At 35.8% G+C, this 27,551-nt stretch overlaps 1 protein-coding gene across 1 annotated transcript in view; it reads left to right on the top strand.

Moving 5' to 3' along the window:
- Window positions 1-27,127, top strand: part of LOC100376308 (uncharacterized) — a 138,905-nt gene extending 111,778 nt beyond the window's left edge. The window contains exons 193-229 of the mRNA XM_085502838.1: window positions 575-697; window positions 1,199-1,321; window positions 1,559-1,681; window positions 1,793-1,915; window positions 2,347-2,466; window positions 2,938-3,063; window positions 3,860-3,976; window positions 4,351-4,473; window positions 4,647-4,775; window positions 5,222-5,347; window positions 5,814-5,936; window positions 6,177-6,299; window positions 6,693-6,815; window positions 7,084-7,206; window positions 7,394-7,516; window positions 8,148-8,261; window positions 9,052-9,174; window positions 9,312-9,434; window positions 9,693-9,806; window positions 10,028-10,141; window positions 10,359-10,472; window positions 10,770-10,883; window positions 11,144-11,257; window positions 11,442-11,801; window positions 12,164-12,280; window positions 18,648-18,758; window positions 19,005-19,130; window positions 19,697-19,810; window positions 20,133-20,249; window positions 20,773-20,886; window positions 21,039-21,125; window positions 21,805-21,924; window positions 22,529-22,642; window positions 22,937-23,023; window positions 23,768-23,884; window positions 24,513-24,626; window positions 25,616-27,127. Coding sequence (XP_085358964.1) covers window positions 575-697; window positions 1,199-1,321; window positions 1,559-1,681; window positions 1,793-1,915; window positions 2,347-2,466; window positions 2,938-3,063; window positions 3,860-3,976; window positions 4,351-4,473; window positions 4,647-4,775; window positions 5,222-5,347; window positions 5,814-5,936; window positions 6,177-6,299; window positions 6,693-6,815; window positions 7,084-7,206; window positions 7,394-7,516; window positions 8,148-8,261; window positions 9,052-9,174; window positions 9,312-9,434; window positions 9,693-9,806; window positions 10,028-10,141; window positions 10,359-10,472; window positions 10,770-10,883; window positions 11,144-11,257; window positions 11,442-11,801; window positions 12,164-12,280; window positions 18,648-18,758; window positions 19,005-19,130; window positions 19,697-19,810; window positions 20,133-20,249; window positions 20,773-20,886; window positions 21,039-21,125; window positions 21,805-21,924; window positions 22,529-22,642; window positions 22,937-23,023; window positions 23,768-23,884; window positions 24,513-24,626; window positions 25,616-25,779 — 4,640 coding nt within the window. The 3' untranslated portion in view covers window positions 25,780-27,127. The remainder of the gene's footprint in view (window positions 1-574; window positions 698-1,198; window positions 1,322-1,558; window positions 1,682-1,792; window positions 1,916-2,346; window positions 2,467-2,937; window positions 3,064-3,859; window positions 3,977-4,350; window positions 4,474-4,646; window positions 4,776-5,221; window positions 5,348-5,813; window positions 5,937-6,176; window positions 6,300-6,692; window positions 6,816-7,083; window positions 7,207-7,393; window positions 7,517-8,147; window positions 8,262-9,051; window positions 9,175-9,311; window positions 9,435-9,692; window positions 9,807-10,027; window positions 10,142-10,358; window positions 10,473-10,769; window positions 10,884-11,143; window positions 11,258-11,441; window positions 11,802-12,163; window positions 12,281-18,647; window positions 18,759-19,004; window positions 19,131-19,696; window positions 19,811-20,132; window positions 20,250-20,772; window positions 20,887-21,038; window positions 21,126-21,804; window positions 21,925-22,528; window positions 22,643-22,936; window positions 23,024-23,767; window positions 23,885-24,512; window positions 24,627-25,615) is intronic.
- The last annotated feature ends 424 nt before the right edge of the window (window positions 27,128-27,551 follow it).

The following is a 27,551-nucleotide window of genomic DNA, read 5'->3' as shown; positions in this document are numbered from 1 at the left end:
ACTTTTTTGTCCTCTTTTTGTGCTCAACATGTGATATATCACCTATATAACCTACTCACGTTGGTAAATTGTATACAATATAAGGAAATTTTAGCATTTGGTAGAAAAACATAAAAATAAATATTTTCAGTTCTGTTTCCATGACAACTATTTTATAAGCATGGATGGCACTAGTACATGTATGTTACCAATTTCTAAACTTTCAGCCAATTTAAAGTTCAACTTTTGAAGTTATAGATGAAATCATTTTCTCAATTTCTGACAACAGATTCTATGATGTCATACTTTACCCATAATCCTTTGCTTGAAAATCAAGATGGCTGACTACGTAATGAAAAGTGAAATATCTAGAGAATGAAAAGTGATACAACAAAACTGTAAATTGCATTCTCCTACATTTGTGGAGCTTTTTCTTTAGGGGTCATTATGTTGTTTGGATTGTGGTTCCCTTTAAATGATGATGTGGATCTTTTACCGCTACCACAACATATCTTTGCAGGAATAATAATAATGTAGGTTGCAAGGTAATGGTTGTTGTTGTCATCGTTGTTAACGTTGTTTGTTTTCATTGTAGCGATCAATGCATGTGCTGTGAATCCCTGTCTGAATGGTGGTCAATGTCAGTCTATTCCTGGTGCCTGCAATGATTATACGTGTAACTGTAATGGTTGTTATGATGGCAGGAATTGTGAAATATGTAAGTATGTCTTCGTGTAATAGTGAGATTATTAACAATAACTGTATTATAGAGCGAAAACTTCATTTGAATACTTTTTCAAGTTTTACACCATAATTAGAAATCATGGTACTTGATTAAATATGTTTCCACAAATGTAATCCTCTCCATTTTGGATTTTTAAAGCAATTTATTGCAAGGAATGTCATGCTTATACTAAAAACTGTTTAATTTATTAAATATAATACCAGAATTATCATGCTTTAGATTTGTGTATGAAATTTTGAAAATGTGAAAACCTGGTTTGAAATGGTGAAAAAATTAAAATGAATAAAATTTTCTAACACTGCCAATACCAGGTGTATCTGATGATACTATTTTTGAACTTTTCATGATCTTTTTAATTTTATACAATTGTTGTTGTATGTATAAAATACCCCATTATAGCTTTACATTACTGTCTAAAGAGAATTTTCACTTCAATTTTCACAACCCTCATTGACAATTTTTATTTTTTTTCAGTGTTGAATCCATGTTCTCCGAATCCCTGCTTCAACAATGGACAGTGTTTACAGGTATCAGGGTCTTGTGAGCAATACACATGCTCTTGTCCAGCCTGTTATACTGGAACTAACTGTCTTCAACGTGAGTATTCATTCCGAATAACGTTGTGCTCGTCAATGAGTGCGGCTCTTAATTATGATAGCTGCAAGTAATATCGATGAGAATCAATCCCATCATGCTTCACTGCACACAAGCTTTTATACTTTTCACACTAAATAGATGAATCATCAATAACTAAGTAAACAAAAATAAATAAATAAAAAATAAATATATAAAGTGAATTTTTTCTCACAATAATATTTTTTTTTATCTTTTCAGAAATCAATGCATGTGCTGTTAATCCCTGTTTGAATGGCGGTTTCTGTCTACCAGTCTCCGGCTCATGTGAACTATACACCTGTACTTGTACCGGATGCTGGACTGGTGATATGTGCCAGATAGGTAACCATATTTACTGTATTTAAAAATTTAGTCATTAGGTTCTGTGAATATTTTAGTCTATTTTAAGTTTTTGGTTTGATTACTAAAATCGTTTTTGTTTTTTTGTTTTAGCTATTGATCCTTGTGCCACTTCGCCGTGTCTGAACGGAGGGTTCTGTCAGGGTGTCGCAGGGTCTTGTTCTCAGTATACATGTTCATGTCCGCAGTGTTATACAGGACAGAATTGTGAAACGCGTAAGTATAAGAATATTTTGTTACTGTAAATGTATGTGTTTCTTTTTTGAATACAAAAGAAATGCTGATATATAAATTCAAGATCTGTGGGGCCTAGTTTTACAATGTACAAAACCTCTGAAAAAAAGACTCCTTAAATACTATTCTAAAACACTCACACAAGACACCCCAAGTTACTACAAAACATGACAATTTTCATGTACAGCAACTGTGAAGACAAAGTTTTGTGAAAGTTGTTTTCTCAGACTATATGTTGTAGGACACCAGGCAAATTATTACTGCTATGCATTTTTCATGATTTTCTCTGACTCGCAAAATTCCCGGAAATTTGGCACTTGTAAAATTGACGAAGTTTACAGTATACTACATCCAGCGATGTTTTGAAAATCTCAACTTTGTACAATGTTAGTAATCATTTGGCTTTATTTCAGCTATCAACCCATGCTCCCCAAATCCATGCTTGAATGGTGGCGTATGCAGTCAATCAGTGTCATGTGCACAGTATACTTGTTCCTGTCCTGCTTGTTATACTGGAGCTAACTGCTTCCAACGTAAGTAAAAGATAAACACGTCTACCCTATCATAGGTCTGTTTGTATGGAATTATCTTCACTCAGACCAAATAATATGGTTTCTTTATAACCATTCAATTCCATTAGATTTTGAGTTTTCAATGAGATTGAAATATACATGACCTTGTTTTTTAGATACATTTCCATCTTTTTTAAATATTTGTGGAAAAGATTATTTTTTGAAAAATACATAAAAAATAACCCACATTACTATTAGTATTAGTCAGAGTTAGTCAATAGAGGGTGCTTTGTAGTTACTTGCTTACGGTAGTTATATTGAAAAAACTAAACTTGTATCAGTTTTAGTAATCAGCTTATCTTTGTTTATTTCTGTGATATGATATTGACTAATCATTCTCTATTAAGCTTTATCATGATTGTAAAAATGATTTTTGTAATTTTCTCTTTTGATACTTTTATTCATATTTTTGTTTGATACCTCTCCATACAGTGATCAATCCATGCTTTCCTAATCCATGTCAAAATGGAGGCTTTTGTCAAACAAGTACCACAGGTTCCTGTACTGATTTCACTTGTCAGTGTTCCAGCTGCTGGACAGGACCCACCTGTCTTCAAGGTGAGTGTAGCCTTATTATCCCCCAATACATCTGTTCGTATGTACATTTGTACAAAGTCATATCAGGAGGACTATTACAAATAGAAATATTCACACAGTGTTGTTATATTGAAGAAATTGTACATTAGATCTAATCAACATATTTAATGATCATATATGGTTATATGACTATAATAAACTATCACATCTTGAACACTATCACAGATATATTTTTCATAGTCATAACTGAAATCAAAACTTAAAAACTGGTCGTCTAGTTTTGCCGACTTTACCTATTCTTCTCTTCTTAGCAACAAGTACTCTGAACTAAAATAATAAAATAATTTTGCTCAACATTATTGGCACACCACAAGTCCATTGATTATTTATCTATTCCAAAATCTGAATTACTTAACTTTAAGCCGACTATACTCGTTTTCAATATCATGCATGACTTTTATTGAGTCAGTGTATGGCATAGTGTCTAGACACTATTTTTTTTGTCTCATTTTAATTAAAAATATAAACAGTGTCACTATCCAATTGCTGAACTGCACTGAAATTTGCTGTAATTTTTTTCTCTATTTCTTTTTTTTTTTTAAACTTAATCAAAACATGCAACCTGTTGCATATTATTCTCCTTTGGTCAGAAATAAGCAAAGAAAACCTATATAAATTTGCAAATGAGGTGCTCAACATTTTTAACAAAATTTAAAACACAAATAAAAAAAAAAAAGAAATTGTGACTTCAAGTACATTAGATTACATTTATCAGTTTATGAAAGTGCTAACCATATTGTATTATTTTGTTTTACAGCGATAGATGCATGTGCTTCGAATCCTTGTCAGAATGGTGGAACCTGTTCATCCAGTAACTGTATGTTCTACACATGTAGTTGTTCTGGATGTTACACAGGGCAGAACTGTGCTTCATGTAAGTTTTTTTTGTTAATCACTGAGTATTTTTCCCAGCTTTATGTTGTTATCTATCATGAATATATTAGGTATTAAATGTGATATTTTTAAGTTTGTAACTGAGTGTCTGAATATACATCAAGTCTGGTTTCATATTCATAGTTCCAAGTAGTTCCAATTTTATCCCTTTTATACATGTTATTTTATTTTGTCTACATTATCTGTTTTTTGTCCTCTATTTAGATTAATTTAAGTTAACATATTATACAAATTAGACGACAATTTATGTAAATCACATTGTACTTTTCACTGATAAAAGATATTTTGATAAGTTTTATCTCCTCATCACCTTATCTAATAATGTCTTATTATTATTGTAATTTTTGCCCACAGTGCTGAGTCCATGCAATAACAATCAGTGTTACAATGGAGGTACTTGTTATCCAGTACCTGGCTCCTGTTCTGAATTCACCTGTTCTTGTGCTGGCTGTTACACCGGACGGAACTGTTTGGAAGGTTTGTTAAATTAGCTTTGCTTTCATATGCAGTTGTTGAAATTAATACAGTCATGTTTTTTTAACTCAAATATTTATTCATTTTTAAGTGTTCACATTTTTCGAACTCTTACATGTATTTTTGAATTTGTTATTTCTTTTATTAATGCCAACTTTTTTTCTGTCTTGTTTCAGTAATAAATCCATGTTTCCCAACTAACCCATGTCAAAATAGTGGTTTCTGTCAACAATTACAAAGTGGATCATGCGCTTCATTCACATGCCAATGTTTTGGCTGCTGGACTGGACCAACATGCACAACAGGTACAAAGATGTACAAAGATTACTCATCCTTTTTAATTTCAATTCAAGTATGATTCTCCTTATTGCTGAAATTGCAGCAGTAAGATAGATAATCTGTTTATAATATGAAATAATCCCCTTCTGAAAATAAAAGTTAAATAAATTTTCATAGAAATAACTTTTGAATAAAAAGACTCTGACATTATGAAATAATCCCCTTTCTGGAAACAAAAAAAAAGTTGATATAAATTTTCATCAAATTACTTCAGTAATTTTTGTAATTATAAAAAACAAACGAAAAAGGCCTGTTGATCATATGACTCCTCTCAAGATACATATATAGTTAAATTGTTAGTTTCACAAAATCTACGTTTACCATTTCTCTGAAGTGACTCAATCAGTTCTGTATAATTAATGTTATTTACTGAGTGATTGTAATCATGTATTATCATCTCCCACTTTTGCAGCTACTGATGGATGTACCAACTTTAATCCATGTCAGAATGGTGGTATATGTTTGCCAGTTCAGGGTTCATGTACAGCATACTCCTGTCAATGTGCAACCTGCTTCAGTGGACAGAATTGTGACACTCGTAAGTATGACTTTATATAGGTGTACACACTTTTTTATATTGTGCATACTAAGTGACATTAAAAGTGGAGGGTCGTCACCTGCGCACACACAGGAATTAAGTCCTAAGTGATCATAACAACACACACTAAAAATGCAAAGGCTCATAGGCAAACGCTTGTTTGTAAACAATTACCCACTATGGCCATCTATCGCATGCGCTGGTGACGACTCCCTCAGTTTAAAATAATGAGAATGGCATTTTTCACTGCATTTGTTATTATGCACATGTATGGTATATATCAAGAATAATAAAACAAGAGCAGAATACGTTGCTGTTGTGATTTATACAGCCCATACTAGTAACAAATTATAACACCATCACAGTGTACCTGTCTATACGTATGTTGTTTTCACTGTTCTCACTGTCGCTGGAATTCTCAGTCACATCGCTAATGCGTCATATTTTCACATATTTATTTTCACAGCAATCAATGTGTGTGCGTCTGCCCCGTGTAGGAACGGTGGTACTTGTATCTCAGTAGGAAATAGCTGTACACAATACCGATGTGAATGTACAGCATGTTATGCAGGAAGCACCTGTGATCAATGTAAGTATGTTTATAATTATGGCAATGAGATTCCTGTTGTATTTAAAACTTGTCGTTGTGTGCAGTTATGGTGCTTGTATTATTCATCAGTGAGTGCTGATGAACAAGATGAATTTATAACTCTGTTCGTAGGAATACTAATTATTTCCTTAGATGGTGTAGTATAAATATTTTGCACATGTGTGGCTTGCTGCTCACATTCACTTTAACCTCTCCTTGATTTTAATGTTTGCCCCTCAGATATTGACCCGTGCTCGAGTAACCCCTGTCAGAATAATGGTTTCTGCCAGTCCACACCTGGTATCTGTTCACAGTACTACTGTCAGTGTACTGGATGCTACACTGGGTTACAGTGTCAGACTAGTAAGTGAAATCATATTGGCTATGTGATGTAGTGTTGATGAATTCTGTAATTGAAACATTCATAAAACATTCATTGCACCAGTAATTTTATGTAAAAATGTAAACTACTGGGTTTTAATTTAGCTTATTTCGCTGACTGGAAAATGCGCTAAATTAACTCTCAGTGAATATGTAAAATTAAGCATAGAACACATTATCGTGAATTTAAAACCCATTGAGTATGTCTGAAATGGTAAATCAGCGAAATTTAAACCCAGTGAAAATTAGTCAGTTTACAGTAATTAATACAAAATTTTCTTGAATTTCTTGAGTTAGGGGAAATTACAAGCAGTCACAGTGAACATTTTACATAAAATTCTATTCCTGAACACGTATATGTTTTTTTTTTTCTAGCCATCAATCCATGCAGTAATGATCCATGTCTGAATGGTGGTGCATGTTTCCCCCAGTCTGGTTCATGTAATTCCTATCAATGCCAGTGTACTGGCTGCTGGACTGGTGCCAATTGTGAAACAGGTAACATAACCAGTAACATACAATCTCATCGTATTGTAACTTTCATTTTATCTACAAAGTTAAGGGTCAACAAATTATGTATTTATACATGTGTAGTAGGATACCCTTTTTACCGAATGAAACAATATTATCCAAAGCATGATACTCAAGTTTAATATGACACTCTTGTTCTTGATGGTTACCAAATACCGGTATATAAGTGACATGCTGGTATTTTGTCATAACATTTTTATTAGTCACTCACCAGAAATGTTATTCTGTTTTCTAGCAATGAATCCTTGCCAGGTTTCACCCTGTCGCAATGGTGGATTTTGCAGTCAGATCTCAGGATCATGTACTCTGTATAACTGTACATGTGTTGGATGTTTCACTGGAATCAATTGTGAATCACGTAAGTTATTTGGAGAGTCACAGTGATTCAGTAGTTTTCAATATATAGATGTATAGTATTGGTTATTTATTGCTCAAGTTACCATCAAGTTCAGAAATTTGTTAATTTGAATTCTCACTATTACATTCTTACACTGTTTTTCTTTTTAATTGAATGAATATCTATGTGTTTGTTTTTATTCCTGCAGCGATTGACCAGTGTGCCAACAACCCATGTCAGAATAATGGCTACTGCATCCCAATACAAGGCTCCTGTACTAACTACCAATGCCAGTGTTCAAGCTGCTGGTCTGGTTCAAATTGTGAAATTGGTTAGTTGATTTTTTTATTGATTTTTTTTACTACAAGTTTACTTACAAGATGTCATCCTGACAATGCAGCACTCATGAGAGAGTGGTTACTTTTTATATAATCTCATGGTATTTTCGCTCAGATTTATGTAAACAGTCATCAGTGATTATCACCAGAGTTTTGTATCGATTTGTATCAAACTGGTGAAGATGGATGCTACTCTGGTTGTATCCATAAGTGTCTGCAGACGTCAACTTAACGAAAAATATACTTCCACAGTCCAAAAAAGTAAAATTATTGATAAAATAAAAACATATATGCTATCTTTGTAGATGAAATGGTGTTCTATTTCCCCTTATGTACACTATGTGGTGATTCTGCTCATTCCTGATATTGATTCCAATTTGCTATTTTTTTTTTTTTTTTTTAAATTTTCAACCAATACACACCTGAGCATCACATCACACATCACAATCTGTAATAATTATCAGACAGTATTCAAACCCGGAAAACTTGGGACAAACTTCAGGTACAATGTGATTACAAAAAATTCGGCAGTAAAACTATAAAAACTGTCATTGTGAAACTGTGAAATATGCACTATTATTATCTGATATAAATATTATAATATTTTTATTTATTTATCATCAGCTGTTGATGTATGTATTAGTAATCCATGTCAGAATAATGGTGTTTGTCAAAACTACTGCAACTACTACACATGTTCCTGTGCAGGCTGCTGGACTGGCTCCAATTGTGATATATGTAAGTACTTGTGTTTGCAAACACACTCTCTTTAGATAATTACAAGAATGGTAGATATTTTGTATTTTCCTCCAATCTCAACTGCATCAGTTAAGTTGTGTCTCTAAAAATGGTTGAAGAGCCTTGACCTAAGGAGTTGATCTAAATTTAAGATATGTCATTTTCTTTATGCTTTTATCTGTACAGGTTAAAGTCATAAGATACTGAAAATGATTGGACAATTTTTTAAGGATCAAGTGTCTGAAATGTCATAGAACATTTTCCCAAATTTTTATTTTGCTTTCTTTTGTAAAATTGTTTCCTTCTATCATGAAATTTTCCTAGGTGGCATTGGGCAATGAAGCATTTAAAACTTTTTTTTTTATATACATTAAAATTTAGTGAGTATCCACTGTTGTCTGTTATATACATTGAGAATTTCTCTCCCGTAATAACATACTCACTAATGCAAAATTCAGTGCGAATTGCCTTAAATGAATAATGTATTCTTAGAAATGTTTAGAATGTAAATATTTCTTTGTACAATGAATTAGTCACTTCATATTCAAGGTATTTCATATTCTAATCTAATAATAGAAAAGTATATAAATATGAATATGTAAATAGATTTACAGGTCAGGTCACAAAATTTTGAATTAGCAGTACTCTTTTATATTTAATCCTTGCCTAGATAAAAAGGCGTTAACAAAATACTATATTAATCAGAAGTTAGCATAGAATTTAGACACATTAAAAAATGAGTAATTTTAGCAATAACCATTGGTTGAATGTTGTGTGTTTCTATTTTCAGCCACCAGTGTGTGTAATGCTAACCCCTGTCAGAATGGCGGTGCATGTCTACAGGACCAAAACTCTTGTTCCCTTTACACCTGTTCCTGTAGTAGTTGTTGGACTGGTGGCAATTGTAATGTCTGTAAGTATTAATGTGTTAACAAAACTTTGTCAATTCATTATCAAATGCAATTTGAAAAGAAATCTAAAATGTACGTGTCCTAATTGTCATAGGATGTAATTTTTTTTTAATTTCTTGTTTTATTTTTTTTATTTCAGTGGCCAATCCATGTTCCACCAACCCATGTCAGAACGACGGTATATGCCAGAATGGCTGTCCAACATCATATACTTACACCTGTACCTGTGATGACTGCCACACTGGACAGAACTGTGAAATCTGTAAGTTAGTTTGTGAACACCAAGACATTGCATTATATTGGTTTGAATAGTTATGCTGTTAAAAGTGATGACACTTTCTGTTTTACAGCCTCTTGTCTGTGAGTTTTGTGTCATGTAAACACAAAACCAATATCATTTTAAGTTAAGATTACAAACAAGTACAGTTATTGTAAAATTATACTGTTCAAGTCTTATTCATTATGGGTATGTGTTATCTACCTCTTTTAAACAATTAGTGTGTTTTTTTTCTATTCCTAGCTGTAAGTGCATGCACTAACAACCCATGCCTAAATGGTGGTACTTGTGATGACTTCTGCAGATATTATACATGTCAGTGTCCGCCTGGCTACAGAGGCACAAATTGTGAAATTAGTAAGTATGCTGTCAGTTTTATCTTCACTTTCTGAATGTTGGCCATTCTTTAAAATGTACAAATGTATTTTTTTTATAAATCTGGTTGAGGAAAGACAACTTTGATCCAAAAGAGGATGTAAACACTATAAACGCATCTGTGGAGTATTGGTGGTGTGTTCAATATATTTTTGTGCTAAAAACATACATGGTATTACATTTACTACTGTCTATCTGTACAGGATTGGATGCTTGTGAATCATCACCCTGTCTGAATGCTGGTGTCTGTATAAACTACCAGACGTACTACGAGTGTCAGTGTTCGGACTGCTGGAGAGGACTTCGTTGTCAAAATTGTGAGTTTAATTGTCATTCAATCTTCATGTTTTTTTTTTGTTTTTTTTTTACGGTTCGAAGTTAGAGCAAGTGGATTGTAGAATCGATTGAGGTGTAAAAATTCAAATTCCAAATTTTAATCCAATCTGAATCTTCCATGGATGTTAAGTAGTTTCATTTTCCTAAATATGTATCATACAAGTCTTAACAATCTTCCATTCCATGTTTTATTTTTAGCTGTAAATGCTTGCGCTAATAGCCCATGTCAGAATGACGGTACATGTAACAATTACTGTACTTACTATACCTGTACTTGCTTGCCTGAGTTTGAAGGCTTGAACTGTGAGATCCGTAAGTACCAAATGTATTACATTATATACAGTCTGTTTTGAATAAAATTGGTCTGTCAACAAATCAATATGTATAGATGTATATTAGCTCAGCTAAAAGCACATATTGGATCTCTGGAAATGATCTCCCTCCTTTTCTCTAAATATCAACAACCCAATCGCTGAATTCTCACGTTTTCATCTGCCTGAAATTCAATACAACTTTATTCATACATCTCAAAAAAACTTGAGTTATGGTATACCTGGTTGTTGGTTGCATCGCATCATTACAATTCTTGTTTGGTATGGTTCCTTACAGCTATTAACCCATGCAGGAGTTCACCTTGCATGAATGGCGGCACCTGCGAGAATCATATCTCGTACTACACTTGTATTTGCCCGTCTGGTTGGACTGGAAGCAGGTGTGAAATCGGTAAGATTTTGACATCACCTTTTATGTGTTGCATTCAATAGAAAATTAACATCAATATTAACATTAAATTGATACTGCATATGCTAGAATGTCTTATATACCGGGTATTTATATATGTTAAATGCATCTTGTTGTACAAGTACATGTGAGTTTTCCCACCCTATGTTGATATCTGGAGGTACATACTAAGACAGGTTGATCCAAATCCAATCTAGTTTTTTCTCCTGACACTGTCTTTATTTTTATATATGTCCTCTCAGCTATCGATGAATGTGCAAGCAATCCATGTTTGAATGGTGGTACCTGTATTGATTTTGTCAATGGTTATGTATGTGAATGTACTTTTGGCTGGAGAGGTTTTCACTGCGAGATCCGTAAGTACATTGCACAATTCAAATTTTGTTTACATGTATGTATATTGAACTAAATTATTTATTTGACAGTGTGTGTGGAAATTATGTTGAAGCATTTGTTTGTTTTTTCTATTAATTGTTTTGTATTTTTGAGAAATGATACATTGTGAATGTCTGATGCTTATTATCAATGTTTCACCAACAGCAATGGGTTGTGTTGTCAATTACACTATACCAGATGGCGGATCAATTGAAATCCAGACACCTAACTACCCGGCAAACTACAAAGATTATGAGTACTGCCTGTGGATTCTTTCCATTTCACCTGGAAGGCGTATTCGAGTTGTGGTTAATGATTACGTCACTGAACTTCACTATGATTGGTTTGAATCTGGCAATGGCAACAATCCTGATAATCTGGAGAGTCGTATCATACACCAGTCTGGCGATGAGTGGCCTGATAATTACATCTCCACGGGTAATGTCATATGGATCCGGTTCACTAGTGATCATGAAAAGACTGAGAGAGGCATATCTGTGACAGTTATGGATAATTCTCTACCTGGTAAGAACTAGTTTACTATGTAATTACCACACATAACTATGTAGTAAACTAATTAAATTTTATGATGCATTGACCAAGGTATATTCATATTTACTATGTGCTTAAAAACTCAGCTTCCATTGTTGCTACTTAATATTTGTCAAAATACCATCCATACTTCTTACTGTATCTGTTCTTGCTACATTTTAGTACCATTTACCATTTATTCATAACTACATTCTCCAACGTATACAAACTTTTCACCTTTACTTTGCTGATATCAATTTCCCATCATAACATTGAGTCCAGGTTCATTGACAAATTAAGTGTTACTCTTATAACTCATTCAACATTATTGTTTTTTTTAATGTCTCATAACACAGTCACACGGCCTTGTGTGAGTAATCCATGTCAGAATGGTGGTGTCTGTGAGGAACGTGTAGAGAGCTTTGTATGTACATGTCAACTTGGATGGGCTGGACTCACCTGTGAACAGCAAGGTATGTGTTTATTACAGAGTATTGCATACTAACCCCTTTGGTTAATGAAATTTTAATTTCATAAACAAATGGGATAATTGCCAATTATCATATAATACTGGTTAAATAAAATCGAAATAACAGTGGATAGCTCCCGTAGGGGGCGTCCTTCCCCTGTCATCTGATTTGCATACTTCCATTTTTAACCACGAGATTGATTCACGGTTGAAATTTGGGCTTGCCAAAATATCATTGTTTTTGCGGTGGAAATACATTGTTACCACCCATCAACACAGCCACCGAACTATTAGTGTGTCAGGAAGCTCTTTTGGACATCAAGAACTTCGTACTTAGTCACCTTGAGTAAAAAATTGTAGTTTTAGTAACGAAACTCAAAAGCCCGCCTTCAGTTTCAAGATGGCGGAAAATATGGATACCGGAGAGTTGAACACCGTTCATCCCAGCACTTCGAATTCAAACACTTTCGGACGAAAGTGTGAAGAGTGCCATATATCGATGCTCACTTACGATGATCACCGTATTTGCATTCCATGTGGCAGAAAATGTAATGGGCACATCAACTGCGGTGTTTGCCTCGCCTGGCCGATAGAAACTTGGAACTGGGATTCCCGCCTACGCAAGTCAACGGGAAAATCAGGAAAGAAGAAATCCAAAAAAAAAAAAAAAAAAAAAACGTCATTTGGAGGAGTCTTCGGTTTCATCGGTACCAACCAACGCTGAGGACGAACTATTGGCAGACGAACCCAGCCAAAAACGTCCAAAGGAGACTGACAATGAGCAAAGTGTTATAGCTCATTTACAGAACAAGGTGGATCTACTGACCAGAAAAATTAAAGTTTTGGAAAACCCAGTAGACGAAGAGGTACCACCAAAAGCATGGAGTGTCAGCGCTCTCCAGGCGGAAAAGAAAAAATCCTACACAACAGTGGTGCGAGAAAATGTTGAAGACGCACTGGCTGAGGCAGGCGTGATTTTTTCTACTGAAGATGCTACAAGCAACGCGGGGGAGGCCGGCTCGTCGAAAACCACAACAGCGAGTGGTACCGACAAGGAGGACCCCGAATTCAAAATCCGCTCCGATGCTATCACGAAAGGTGCGGTTATGGTCAAGAAAATCTTACCTCTACCGATTCCACCGATGGCGGACGCCCCACGTTTCTCGATCGGTTTGTCTACACTGCCGAAAAAGGACACTTTTACGACTTCAGCAATGCTACCATGGTCTCCCCGACTGACACAGGGCGCTGCTATAACACAACGCGTGATCGGAGGAGGCAAATGGGATCGTGAAGTTACCGAGAAAACCGCTACAGCCACCAAGGACGACTTCTTGGGGACTAACCGGGACGATTGGAGCAGACGCTACCAAAAAGTCATACCGCCCGCTGATGAGTGGAAAACACCGGTCGGTACCGACGCCAGCCTGCACGAACGACCTCTCGGCGTACAACCACCAGAACTGGAGCCATGCGTCCGGGAAATGGTCGCCGAAGGAAGTATAACGAAACATCCACTCGGCAAACCACAAGTTTACATCCCGTATTGCCTGTCCCAGTCAACGCTATGTAGATTGGAAAACAACGTTTGGGACACTTCTCTTGCAATAAGCCATAGAGAATTTTTCACTACTACTACACAAATTCAGTTAGCGAAATTCAAAACAGGCAACATCACCAAGGATGAACTGTTTAGCACATTAGAGCCGCTGTTGGTCGCGACTAACGTCGTCGACGCTGACATAATACAGAGTCACCTCCAGTTACGAGCGACTATTCAACACTCTCGCCGTGCAGCAGTTTGGTCCGCTATGCTAAAGACAGCCGCCAACGCTGAAATCAAGAACGAATTGGCGACGATCGATTTCAGAGGGACCAAATTATTCGACGGAAAACTCAGCGCTGTGAATTCTAAGTTGAATGAGAAAGCAGCGGCAAAAGTTAACCGTGTGATGATCGAAGGCGCCTTTAAAGCCAAGCAAGCCGCTAATAACAGAGCATCGCGACCAAGGCGAAGCCAGTTAACCAAGCTACTACGGGTCAGCCCAAGGGAAACGCAAAGGCAAACCCGAATCAGGCAAAAGGAAAAAGTGAAAACCAGCAGCGACAGAATAAACAATTCTCGAAACAGACTGGTAACACTAAAAAGTCTTCCTGACTATACGTCAGCAAATATGGTAATGTATCAAAACAAGGTGCGATTAAACATGTCAAATATTACTCAAGTCTCCGAGTATTTTTGTCAAACAAATCAAACCACAGATCCCCTTACACATATACCACTTGCATTAAACGATTCGGTTCAGTGCCCAGGTCGGCGGGAACCAAGTCGTGCAAAACATCGTGCATTAAGCGATTTTGTTCAGTGCCCAGGATGGCGGGAACTCAATCGTGCACAACAAAAACACGGTCGGCCGCATGCGTGGACCTAGGGAGAATGACGCATCGACCGGTGAAAAAACAGAAACCCGTAAGGCAGAGTCCCTACTCCCCTCCAGGTTGGAAAAAAAGGGGGGGAAGGACGTTAAACGGGGATATAACGCCGCATTCACTCCAGGGGGAAATGGAGAAATCGGCGATGTCAATGTATACCGCCACAAGCGACCGAGGGTTGGTGAGTCCCTCGACGCCGGTGGCACTGCGTCTGCAGAAATGTATTCCCCGGTGGAAAGAAACTATAAACGATCCGTATGTGATATCGATAATAACACACGGGTATCGAATACCGTTGATAAAAGAACCGAAATGCAAAAAAAGAACATGTATTTCGGGGAAACCGGGCTCTACTCAGTCAACAATACTGAAAGAAAGCGTGGAAATACTACTCGAAAAAAAGGTAATTCAGCGGGTACAAAACCCGAAAAATTCTTTCATCTCGAGGTTATTTCCCGTCAAGAAATCCAACGGTGGGTACAGGCTGGTGCTGGATTTAAAGGAGTTGAACAAATTTGTGAAGAAAGAAACGTTCAAAATGTTAACTCCGGCACTAGTGAGAGCGTCAATTCAAAAAGGGGACTGGATGACGTCCCTCGACTTGACCGACGCTTACCTGCACATACCAATACACACAGAAAGCAGGCGCTTGTTACGATTCGTGGTGAACGGTGTAACGTATCAGTACACCGTCCTACCTTTCGGCCTGACGTCAGCCCCACTTCTGTTTACAAAAGTTCTACGCACAGTGGTGGCGTTACTGCACAAGAACGCAGCAGACGTCAACCCCTACTTAGACGACTGGCTGATAAAAAGTCAAAATCGGAACCTGATTTGTCAATCAACCGAGCGGACTGTCAGTCTACTGTTAAAGCTAGGTTTTCTGATAAATATGGAAAAATCAGAATTAATACCGACGCAGAAAATAGTCTTTCTGGGCATGGAACTGGATGCGGAGAAAGGCATGATCCGACCAGCCCAGCACAGAATCGACAATGTACAAAAAATGATACAATCATTTCTAAAACAAAAACAAGCCACACTACGCCAGGTAATGCGACTAGTGGGGATGTTAACTTCGATGAGGGGCTTAGTACCGAGAGCGGCGCTACAGTCCAGACCGATCCAACGCCTAGTGTTAGACGCACAGTTAAAAATGCGACTATCAAAGGACGGGATAAAATACGAAAAACCGGTACTGTTCACACCGGCCTTTCTGGAATCACTTCCGTGGTGGGGCAACCTCAAGAACCTCACGGCGGGGATTCCCATGGACAAGGCGAAACCGACAGTAACGTTGGTGACGGACGCATCCATGACGGGCTGGGGAGGGCACTGCATGGACGGGATTGCACACGGTCAGTGGAACGAAAAACAAAGGAAATTTCACATAAACCGACTGGAAATGCTAGCGGTGCAGTTCTCCCTGCAATCCTTCAAAAAAGCGGTAAAAAACCGGGCCGTGTTAATAAGATCCGACAATCAGACTGTAGTAGCTTACCTCAACAAGGAAGGGGGAACGAAATCACAGTCGTTAAACGACCATGCTGTAGCAGTGCTAAAGTGGTGTGCACAAAACAAAGTCGAGCTGATGTGCAAACATATACCGGGAGTCCAAAACGGTGTAGCGGACTCGCTATCCCGGGGGAAACCCTACGACGACACAGAATGGGAGCTGTCACAGACGGCAGTAAACCTAGTGTTCGACATGTGGGGGGAACCCCAGGTAGATCTGTTTGCAACACCGGAAAACAAAAAACGTCCCGTTTTTGTGACGCGTTATCCGGACAAACAGTCACTGACGTGGGACGCACTTCAGATGGAGTGGGGCGGAATGTTCAGTTACGCATTCCCACCATTTCCATTGATCCACCGAACGTTACAAAAACTGGAACAATCGGAGAACTCGCACATGATTCTAGTGGCACCGAACTGGCCGTCTCAGACTTGGTTTCCGTTACTGCTGTCTCTGCTAACGGACCATCCGAGAAGCCTGCCACAAGAAATCACGTTGACACAACCCGGCGGTTATACACCAACCAACCCGGAGCTGTACCAACTTCACGTGTGGAAACTATCCAGCAATTTAGAATTGCGCAAGGGTTTTCAAGCCAAGTGTCGCAAACAACGACGGCCGGGCTTAGGGATTCCTCAAATGGATTGTATCAATACCACTGAGAAAAATTTCGTAATTGGTGTCTTGCAGGGGATATACATCCACTCTATCCCTCTTTGCCCCAAGTAGCGGAGTTTTTTTCTTATTTGATCAACGAAAAAAAGTTGAAACCGGGGACAGTAGAAAACTATAAATCGGCGATCAACTCTGTACTCAAACTAAGCCTAGACAAAAACATTTCGGATGACCCGACAATCTCCGATCTGTTCAAGGGCTTTATTACACAGGCGGGCCCCATGGAGAGGTACAAAGCACCTGCATGGAGCTTGTCAGTAGTCCTTGAAGCGCTACGACAATTCCCATACGAACCGAAGGAATTGGCGTCACTACAGGACTGGACGAAAAAGACTGTTTTTCTACTAGCACTCGCTTCAGGGAGGCGAGTTAGCGAAATACACGCTCTGTCATTTGAAGACAATTTTACGGTGTTTTATCCCGATAAAGCGATTTTAATGACATCAGTAAAATTCAGAGGAAAAAATCAGAAACTGCACGAGACGGCGACTCCGATCGTTATCCCGGCACTGAGCAATATTTCCAATGAAAAACAAGACAGAATTCTTTGTCCGGTACGTGCGCTAGCTTATTATAAGAAACGTACTTCCGGGGTCAGAAGGGGTCAAAGGTCGATGTTCGTTTGTTACCAAAAAGGTAAACAAAGCTCAGCGGCGTCGAAATTCACGTTAGCGAGATGGGTAAAAGAGACGGTTTACCACGCTTATAGTGATAAGTATTTGAGCACAGAGGCAGGCAAAGTCACTGCCAAGATGCATGACTTAAGAGGCATAGGTAATACACTGGCATTTGCTAGCGGAGCTTCTTTAGCCCAGGTGCTAGCAGCCGGGTCCTGGAAAACTAGCAACACTTTTCTCTCTTATTACCTGAAAGACCTAGCGGCCGAGTCACAGGGCCTACACTCGTTAGGCTACCTAGTGACAGGCCAAGTTGTAACGAAACAATAGGGCATGTAACTTTCCGCAACTGCAAGAATTATTCAGTTAGCGGGAGTTATACAGTTGGGGGGATGGAATTTTTTCAATTCCATAATCAGGTGGGGTAGTATTTATCTGCCAAGAGATATTCTCTGGTAATCTGTCCCATTTGTTTATGAAATTAAAATTTCATTAACCAAAGGGGTTAGTATGCAATACTCTGTAATAAACTTTTAAAACTAGCGCCGAAGGCGCATATTAGTTTTTATGTTTATATAAGAGATTGCATACTTACCTTCCCACCCAAAACCACCCCAGATAAATAGCTACGAATCAATATCGTGGTCAAAAAGATCTGGAAGTATGCAAATCAGATGACAGGGGAAGGACGCCCCCTACGGGAGCTATCCACTGTTATTTCGATTTTATTTAACCAGTATTATATGATAATTGGCAATTATCCCATTTGTTTATGAAATTAAAATTTCATTAACCAAAGGTAAGTATGCAATCTCTTATATAAACATAAAAACTAATATGCGCCTTCGGCGCTAGTTTTAAAAAATTAACATATTCTACTTTCAAACTCTTTATATTGTGTGTACTTATTCAGTCAGTCAGTTAAAATGTAAATTTTTTATGCTTTAAAACCATGCTTGTTATTCTTGAAATTGTAAACACATTTATTCTAGCAAGAGAGTTGCAAATAGAATGAGTCTCGAAACTGCTAAGTTTACTACCGTGTATCAGATTCACCCATGACTTGTGTTGCATGTATTTGTCAGTTCCAATCACATCATATCTGTAATTCCTCTCTGTTCTTCACACAGATATCTGTTTCCCCAATCCATGTCTGAATGATGGTGTATGTACAGGGCTAGTTGATGACACCTACTTGTGTGGGTGTCTTCCTACTTGGACAGGAACGAGGTGTGAAATAGGTGGGTACATTATCAGTTGGATGATGGGCACATCATCAGATGATAATCATGGGTGGGGGGGGGGGTCATCTTTTGGTCAAGATGGGTTCATTAACCATTAAACATTGATGATGGCTTCATTGTTCGGTCATTGTCCAGCAGTGATAGCTTCAGCAGTTGGTCAAGATGGGTAATTTTCTCTGGGCATTATTATTTTTACAAAGACATTAAAAAATAACATTCCTCTATACGGTACTTTCTACTCAGAAATTGGCGGCACGATTACTTGTGATGATTACACATGTGCAAATGGTGGAACATGTACTGATGTGGGTCAAAATCAAGTAAGATGTACCTGTGCAACAGGTTATACTGGACAGTTCTGCACCACAGGTAAGTAGTTATGACAAATCCAAGATCTTTCTTAAAATAAACCTATTAAAACCAAGTTGTGTCTGTCTGGTAGAAAGACTATACATAAGTTTTTTTTTATTCAATCAAATATATCCAACTAGTCACCATTATGGACTTAACATAGGTATGTATTCTTATACTCGAACATGTTGGTGTCCAACTTGAAATGATGACAATACATACAAAGGGCTTGTTGTATTTTGATATTCAATTCAAAATGGTTAACTGTTCCTGTTTCTCTGGCATGCAATGCAATTCTTGTTCAGGGTTGTTACACAAACACTGTTTCATAATAATATATAAATGTATCTAAATTTGTTTCGTGATCAGAATTTGGCTGACTGACAGCCATTTTCATAATTAATATTTGAACTTGTTTGTAACCCAGTTTTGGAGATGTCTAGGATGGCAATGTGTACTTCGTTCTGTTTGGTTCAAAATTAACAATGAAATTATAGAAAAATACATGCAAATTCACAAAGCTGTGTATCATAACTGCATAATCATATGTGTACTAATAAATTTATTTTTTTTTCATTTCTCAGCTGTGAATTACTGCGAAGATTTACCATGTTATAACAATGGAGCATGTATCCAAGCTGGTGGTACCTACTACTGCAACTGTTTGGATGGTTGGCAAGGCGACGACTGTTCACAAAGTGAGTCAATTTACTTATATTTCCACAAGAACTATAATGCAGGGTTAAGCAGTGGCTGTGAATAGGAGTACTTTAGTGTTTTATCAAAGTATAAAATTACACCACACTTTGAGACTGTGAAAGAAATCTTGAAATGTCCTAATTTATTGACCAACTACACAACATTCATTCATGTTGTGTGTCAGGTTAACCTGTGAATGAATCCATTTTATGCCTTTTTACACGATTTCTTTGTTTATTTTGCATCAAATTGTCTACAGGTTCAAATCCAAATGCACCTTCCGTACTCACTCATTTTTGTGTCTTTTTTTCACATTTATAGATGTCAATGAATGTCTGACTATAGGTCCATGTATGAATGGTGGTCAGTGTGTTGATCTCACTGGCACCTATATGTGTAATTGTATTCCCGGATTTGAAGGATTAAACTGTGAATTAGGTGAGTAAACTGTCTTTTTTTGCTCGCTTGTTTAAGTCTTATGAATAAACAAAATTGAGTTGATTAGAGATTGTATATTGCGCTAAATCTGAACAAATGATATGGTAGTTGATAGCTATCATAATATACTAAAACTCAAAATAATTTGTTTTTAGTTCCATCACAAATTTATATTACAAATGGTCATTTCAACCAATCATAATGGTTTATTCAAACATGTGATACAACATTGACCAATCATAATGGTTTATTCAAACATGTGATACAACATTGACCAATTATAATGGTTTATTCAAACATGTGATACAACATTGACCAATCATAATGGTTTATTCAAACATTTGATACAACATTGACCAATCATAATGGTTTATTCAAACATGTGATACAACATTGACCAATCATAATGGTTTATTCAAACATGTGATACAACATTGACCAATCATAATTGTGTATTTAAACATGTGATTAGACAGACTTATTTTGAGGGGTTTTAAATTCATACTTTAATTTTTTTTTTCAGATGCTAATGAGTGCTTAAGTCAGCCATGTCTGAATGGTGGAACATGTGTGGATATGACCAATAGTTTCTCATGTCAGTGTGAACCAGGATATGGTGGTGATCGCTGTTCTGAAGGTATGCTGCTTCAATTGTTATTTCTTTTAGCAGGAAGGCAGAGGGGGTTCCTGCATTTGCAGAGAGACATAGAGGGTATATTCAGTACAGTGGGGTTTTAGATGAACAAAATAGCTCAATGATAAGGTGTCTGCTTTTTTTTTTATTGCAAGAAATTTCCTCATGCCAAAACGGTGGTACCTTGATGGGAAATATATGCTCCTGTACATCTGAATGGACTGGTTATGACTGCAGTGAAGGTAAATGTCAATCTCTCTGTTCATATAATAGATCCTCTCGGTTGTGCTATGCCATGTATGTAGGAGGATTCCATTTTGAAAAATTGAATGCATTATCCCAGTATCAACCAGGTCAAGACAACCTTACCCAGGGTTCCCGAAAAATCACATCCATTAGAGAATGGAATGAAATGCTGTGTCCAGCGTAAATTAGAAATGAGACAAAATGTTTAAATATTAACACTGGAATTATGTTGTAAAATGTAATTTACTCTGCAATCATGCTTACCCGGTATATTAATTGTTTTATCGAATGGGAACTTGAGCAATACATTATGTACTTATTCAAACAGAATAAACACTTTGGAAATAATATTATAATGTATTGTGTGTAATGTATAAAACAGTTCTGCCATGTTTAATTATACACCCATAACTTGGATGGATTGTCTATGGGCGGATGGAAGGGGGGCATGTTTGATCCCATGTACTGTTAAATTCAAAATGCTAATTTTTTTGTCGTTTTTTTACTTTAAAAATCTTGATTATGGTATTTTAATCCCTTCGAGAGAATCTAAGAGTGACAAAACTCAGAGTATTACAGTGAAGAGCAGAAAACTTCTTTATAAGTGTTTTATAAATGAAATGTAAATAAAGTTGCAGACAGCTAAAATAACCCTTTATTTTCTTATTACTTTAGATGTAGATGAATGTGTAGTCCGAATATCTCCATGTAGTAATGGCGGCACATGTCAAAACAAACAACCAGGATACATCTGTAATTGTTTACCTGGCTATGGTGGACCAACCTGTCTAACAAGTAAGTGTATTGATGCAGTTGATGAACTCTAACTTTTAAACTTTGACATACAGAGATATTTAATTTCAAAATAAGTAGATTATAAAAGCTGCTAGTTGCCCTGGGGAGTTTAAACTGATGTATATTTTTAGCTCTGCTGTCGACTTCGTCTAGCGGAGCTTATCATATGAGTGATTGTCCGTCTGCACTCGTCGTCAGTGTCAACTTTTTACTTTTTCAACTTCTTTTTGAAAATTAAAAGCCTGATTGCTTTGATACTTGGTGTATATGTACCTTGGGTAGACCTCTCTTAGATTTGTTTCTTTCATGATGATATCTTCAATTCTCTAATTTTGATGAATATTTTTGTAATTTTTGGTAAAATGTGATATTTTTGAATTCTTGTTGAAAACAACAAGTCCGATTGCTTTGATACTATACATATTGTTCATTTTCTAATGATATCTTCAGTCCTTTAATCGAAATGTGCATTGCTAACAGCGGAGCTATCTCAGCAGACAGGCTGCTTGTTTAGTTGGAAAGTCTACAGTATTTTTACTTTTAGTTTTATAGCAGTTTCTTGTCCACTTGCTGATTTCGTTTATTTTTAATAATTTTTTTGCAGATATAGATGACTGTATTGGAACTCCCTGTCAGAATGGTGCAACATGTGTGGATGGTGTCAACAGTTTCTTATGTCTGTGTGATTTGGGCTTCTCTGGAACCTTTTGTGAAACTGGTAAGTTGTGAAATGACCAGGGTTGGCTGGAGGCAGATTTGATACAAAACAATACATAATGTCAACAAGCTATTTTAATTTGCAAGTCAATTAATTTTTTGATCCAAACAAAAAATATTGTTTTACATAAATGGGTCTAATTTTGAATACTCAATCATATCCACAACTATTTTTATAAGATGCTTTCATAGATTTCAGTCTACTTGATATGATTTCCATATATATATATATTGGATTGTGAGTACATGTGACAATGATTAATAATATGGTTTATACATTCTTTTTCACTCACAGTGAGTGTTAGTTGTCAAAATGGTGGAATTCTAGATGGCAATGACTGTCAGTGTCCCCCTGAATGGACTGGTAAATACTGCACTGAAGGTGAGTGTTATTACATAAGAGCACAATCTTATTATCTGTAAAGTGTGAATTAGTCATAACTCAGTTTCAGGTATCGCCAAATGCATGACGGTTGTTCTGTAGTCATGTACCTCAAATGTATTCTGTATGCCACCTCTTTTTATGAGAAAAAAAAATTCATTTCAACATTTCATTATTTCAATCAATTAACATTTCATCTTTTCATTCAAACAAACAGATTAATCGTTGATTTGGACTTGTTCAAAATGAATTCTAATTTTTGATTTTAAATTCCTTTGCAATCATTCTCATCTGCTGAATTTTTGAATGACAAGCCCCCATCTGAAAAAAAAATGTTTAGAGTGATACTAAGAGTAGTCTATGGATGGACTGTAAAATAGTGATTTGCAACATAATCATGTAGCTACATTTGTCCTTGTACTCCGATCCTCTAATATTGTTGTTTTGTCATGAATGTGAATCACTTTTTGTCTGTGCTGTGATCGTGGTCATTGTTGTCAACAATTCTTGTGGTTTCAGTAACTCAAAATGTTTGTTTGTTTTCTTGAACATTAATTAATTGGTCATTAAAATTTGAGTATCTCATGTGTATATTTTCTAGGAGATATAATTACAAATATGACTCTACTATTTATATATGCTATTATTAGAACATAATGTACCATGAACTGTGAGTGATACATGCCTGCACTGCAGTGTTAAATAGAAATTAACTTAATTTTATTGAATTCTCTTCAACTTTAGATGTAGACGAATGTCTATTGCAAACACCATGCCGTAATGGTGCAACTTGCATTAATCAAAAACCTGGATACTATTGTACCTGTTTACCTGGCTACAGTGGTCTATACTGTGAAACAAGTAAGTCTGTCCTATCACATGTTTGAATGCACCATTGTGATTGGTCAATGTTTTATCACATGTTTGAATACACAATTGTGATTGGTCAAAACGACTATTTGTAATAGAAATTTGCAATAGAGTAAAAAAACAAACAATTATTTTGAGTTTTAGTATTATAGCTATAAATCCTTATATATCCTTTGTCTAAATATACCACTCAAAATTAAACAGGAATATTTAACCTTATGCTCATTCTATAAATATATAGTATACCTAGCTGAACAGTGTGTTATATTATGAATAATTATCTTGCTGCTAGTACCCATCATACACTGCAAAGTAGTGGTGCTATGCTGTTTTCCTGAATAAGACTGAACGTGCTCTGTGCGGTTGATTGTAGTCTCAAACGTAAATTGAAAGTATATGTGCCGTTAAAGTTTTATGTTCATTTCATTACCGATTTGGTGAATGATATTTCAAAAACTGTAGCTCAAGTCCAGTTCTCACAATGTAAATATAACTAATTCTGACGACTCCCTTGCTTTAAGTTTATTTTGACGCATGTCCTCAATTAAGCTAATAATAGAAACACACTGGTCGATTGTCTACTGCAGTATTTACCATGTACATTTCATTTGTTTTATAGATGTCAATGAGTGCGATAGTAACCCCTGTCTTAACGGTGGATCATGTGTGGATAATATCAATAGGTTTATGTGTATATGTTTGTCAGATTACTCTGGCAACCACTGCGAAGTAGGTAAGTACTGTACAAGTGTACATTGAAGCTCTGCCCTGAAAACATTTTAATCTGTCTACCTTATTTTTAGTCCCGTTTTTTAAGTCAGAATATTTAAGAATATTAATTTGGGGGTCGGTGTGTTCTTCCAGTGTCATGTCCCTGACATGCTTTGACTGATCTCATTCACACTGAACACAAAGATGAAGTTGATCAATATGGCTGACTGACGGCCATTTTATTATAACATCAATCCCACATATTTGCACTTCAAATTATATCAAATACCTTTTTAGATATAGATTTTAATTTGGTTGTTAATGAAACGTATTGAACACGTTTCAAATTAAAACACAAACACATTGCTTATTTAGTAGCAATTAATCAGTCCAGTGATTTATCAGTGTTGAACTACAAACTTTTGGCCTTAATTTCATTGAAAAAAACGACATAATATATAAAGGGAAAAAAAAAAAAGAATTTTTTGAAAGATGAACTGAGCATCGAAGAAGTATTCAACACTTTTCACTGTGATAACAGCTCATTGTCAAAAGGAAGTTTAATCGTTTATGCTAGTTAGGATAAACATTGTATTCATAAATAAGCATCAGTGACTATGAAAAACATAATATAGGCACCAGGAAAAATTGAAATGTTTCAAAATTGACGCCTAAACTAGAATTTTTATAGTACATGACTTCTAGGTAATTTTAATGTGTGACTGATGTAATTTTAGTAGATGCAGCTTAGTAGCTACTTCAATGAAGAGCCAAGATTATTACGAATTACATTGTATAAATACATGTGTTGATGTGTGGGTTATATATTACATCTATTATCTGAATTGTGTACAAATCATATTTTCAATAAGACTGTCTATATTACATTATTATAATAGTGTCCCACTATGCGCATTCAATTAATTGCTAAAACATCTTTAGTTGCCACTGATGAAATCAAGACACTGCATTAGAAATTGACAATATTTCACCACTTTATTACAGGGCCAGGTGGTACCATTAATACTGGTGGAGGTGATGGGGGTGGCCTGGGATCGGATGGACTTTTACTGGATCCATGGTGGATTGGAATCATTGTGGCACTGGCAGTACTTATCATAGTCTTTATAATTATTTTAGCATGTACAAGACGAAAAAAGAAAGACAGAGAATAATAAATCTGAAAGTGTCCTTTGGGAGGGTGGAAGTTTAGAGGTATCCAGCAAATGGTCATTTTCCAATAACTAAATATTTTGTAATAACTAAAGAACTTTGAATTGGATCTGCAAATAGCTGAAAATCTCTTCTTCCCAGTGTGTACATTGTGTACACAAATACGTCATTACAATCAGTATCACTGGCTGGCTGGCACAGTTTTTATATTGATCTCATCTTCAATAAATATCAGTCATTTTTGTATTTTTTTTTTTTCTCGTTGAAAAGACTCTATTCACAGTTTTCAGACAAATTTCATCCTTAGTATTCAGTATTTTTTTTTCTTTTGTATCATATTAAATAATAATGTTTTCATTGGAGAACATTCTAATTTACATATTGATAAAGTTTACAGAAGCGAGTTTTAAAAAAAAATAAAAGAGAGAGAAAAAAAATGACAGGCTTTTCCAAAACTTGCCACCTTGATGTGCAGTTACATGGTAAGAAGATAGAACATCAGTATACCAAAATTTAAATTAAAAGATATCAACTACGTACACATGATTGGCGCATTAACTTTATTATTGTTTAGCATATGTGTAGTCAATATGGATGAATTTTATTAGCATCTTATTCATTTTTTCATCTATTTAAAATTAAATGCTATTTTTAGTGATTTTTAATTATTACTTATTATGTATAGTAAGTGCTGAAACATATATGCAATAATCAACAACAAAACTTTTACCTGTTGACTGTTACTTAAACTTTTCTTTTAATTTGATTTTTTTTTTTTACGAGTACAAGCTTCACATTTTTTTTTTGCCCGTTGATGTACTATTCAGAATACATTGTTGTTTTATTTTATATTCTTTACAGATGTATTTAGTTGTGAACACACCAGTGCAGTGAATGTAGAGACGTTTATATTTTGTATGTTTTCGTTGAATTCTTCCAAAATGTTAAAACTAGTTTGTATATATATATATATATTATGAAAATAATACATGGAAAGTACTATTTTGAAATGATCTCCCACCAGTTTCTATTTCCAGTTTGGATCAGTTTTCTTTCGCACCGTGTTTGCTGTACAAACAATAGCAAGTTATTGCAAATATCAATTGCACTGGTGTTTTATACAAATATATATATATATATTTGGTAAAACTTGTAAATGCATGTAAATACTTTTCTCAAAAACAAACTTTTTTTTACATGCAACATTTCAAGCGCCAATCATTCTTCTAGCAAGACTCTAATAATTGTACAATCAAATTTTGATTAAAAAAATTAAGCAAAACTTTTTTTTATAAAACTTTGCATATCAGTGCTTTTTTATAATAAAAATTACTAATGATTTATATTAAATATTAGTATTTTATCTTGTGTTAAGTATGAATGCGATGTGTTGTTTACATATAATGTTGTAAGTTACTAGACATGATTTCAGTCCATCTCTGCGGTGACATGAAATTAGAGTCTACTTAATAACATTCATTCTCTGGGATGCATTGTAAACTTGAAATATAGGTTGTCATTTGTAGTAATGTTGTATCATTAATTGGTACAGTTGGTACTAAAATATTGGTAGTAGACTGTGTTGTTGCAGTTAACAGCCCCTTATTTATCAGTTTTGTTGGGGGAGACTAGATTGTTCAGTACTCCAGCTTGTGTTTGCTGCCCTCAGCGGTAATTATTTGAAACATGGTGGGATACTGTGAAGATGACTTTCCCGGAAGTCGAAAATACGGCGAATCGCATGCGCTCCCTTGCCGTTTTGGGGTGTAACGTA

This window comes from Saccoglossus kowalevskii, chromosome 8, assembly GCF_978046115.1.
Source record: "Saccoglossus kowalevskii chromosome 8, keSacKowa6.1, whole genome shotgun sequence".
Classification (NCBI taxonomy): Eukaryota; Metazoa; Hemichordata; class Enteropneusta; family Harrimaniidae; genus Saccoglossus; species Saccoglossus kowalevskii.
This window is presented reverse-complemented; position numbering and strand designations above follow the sequence as displayed.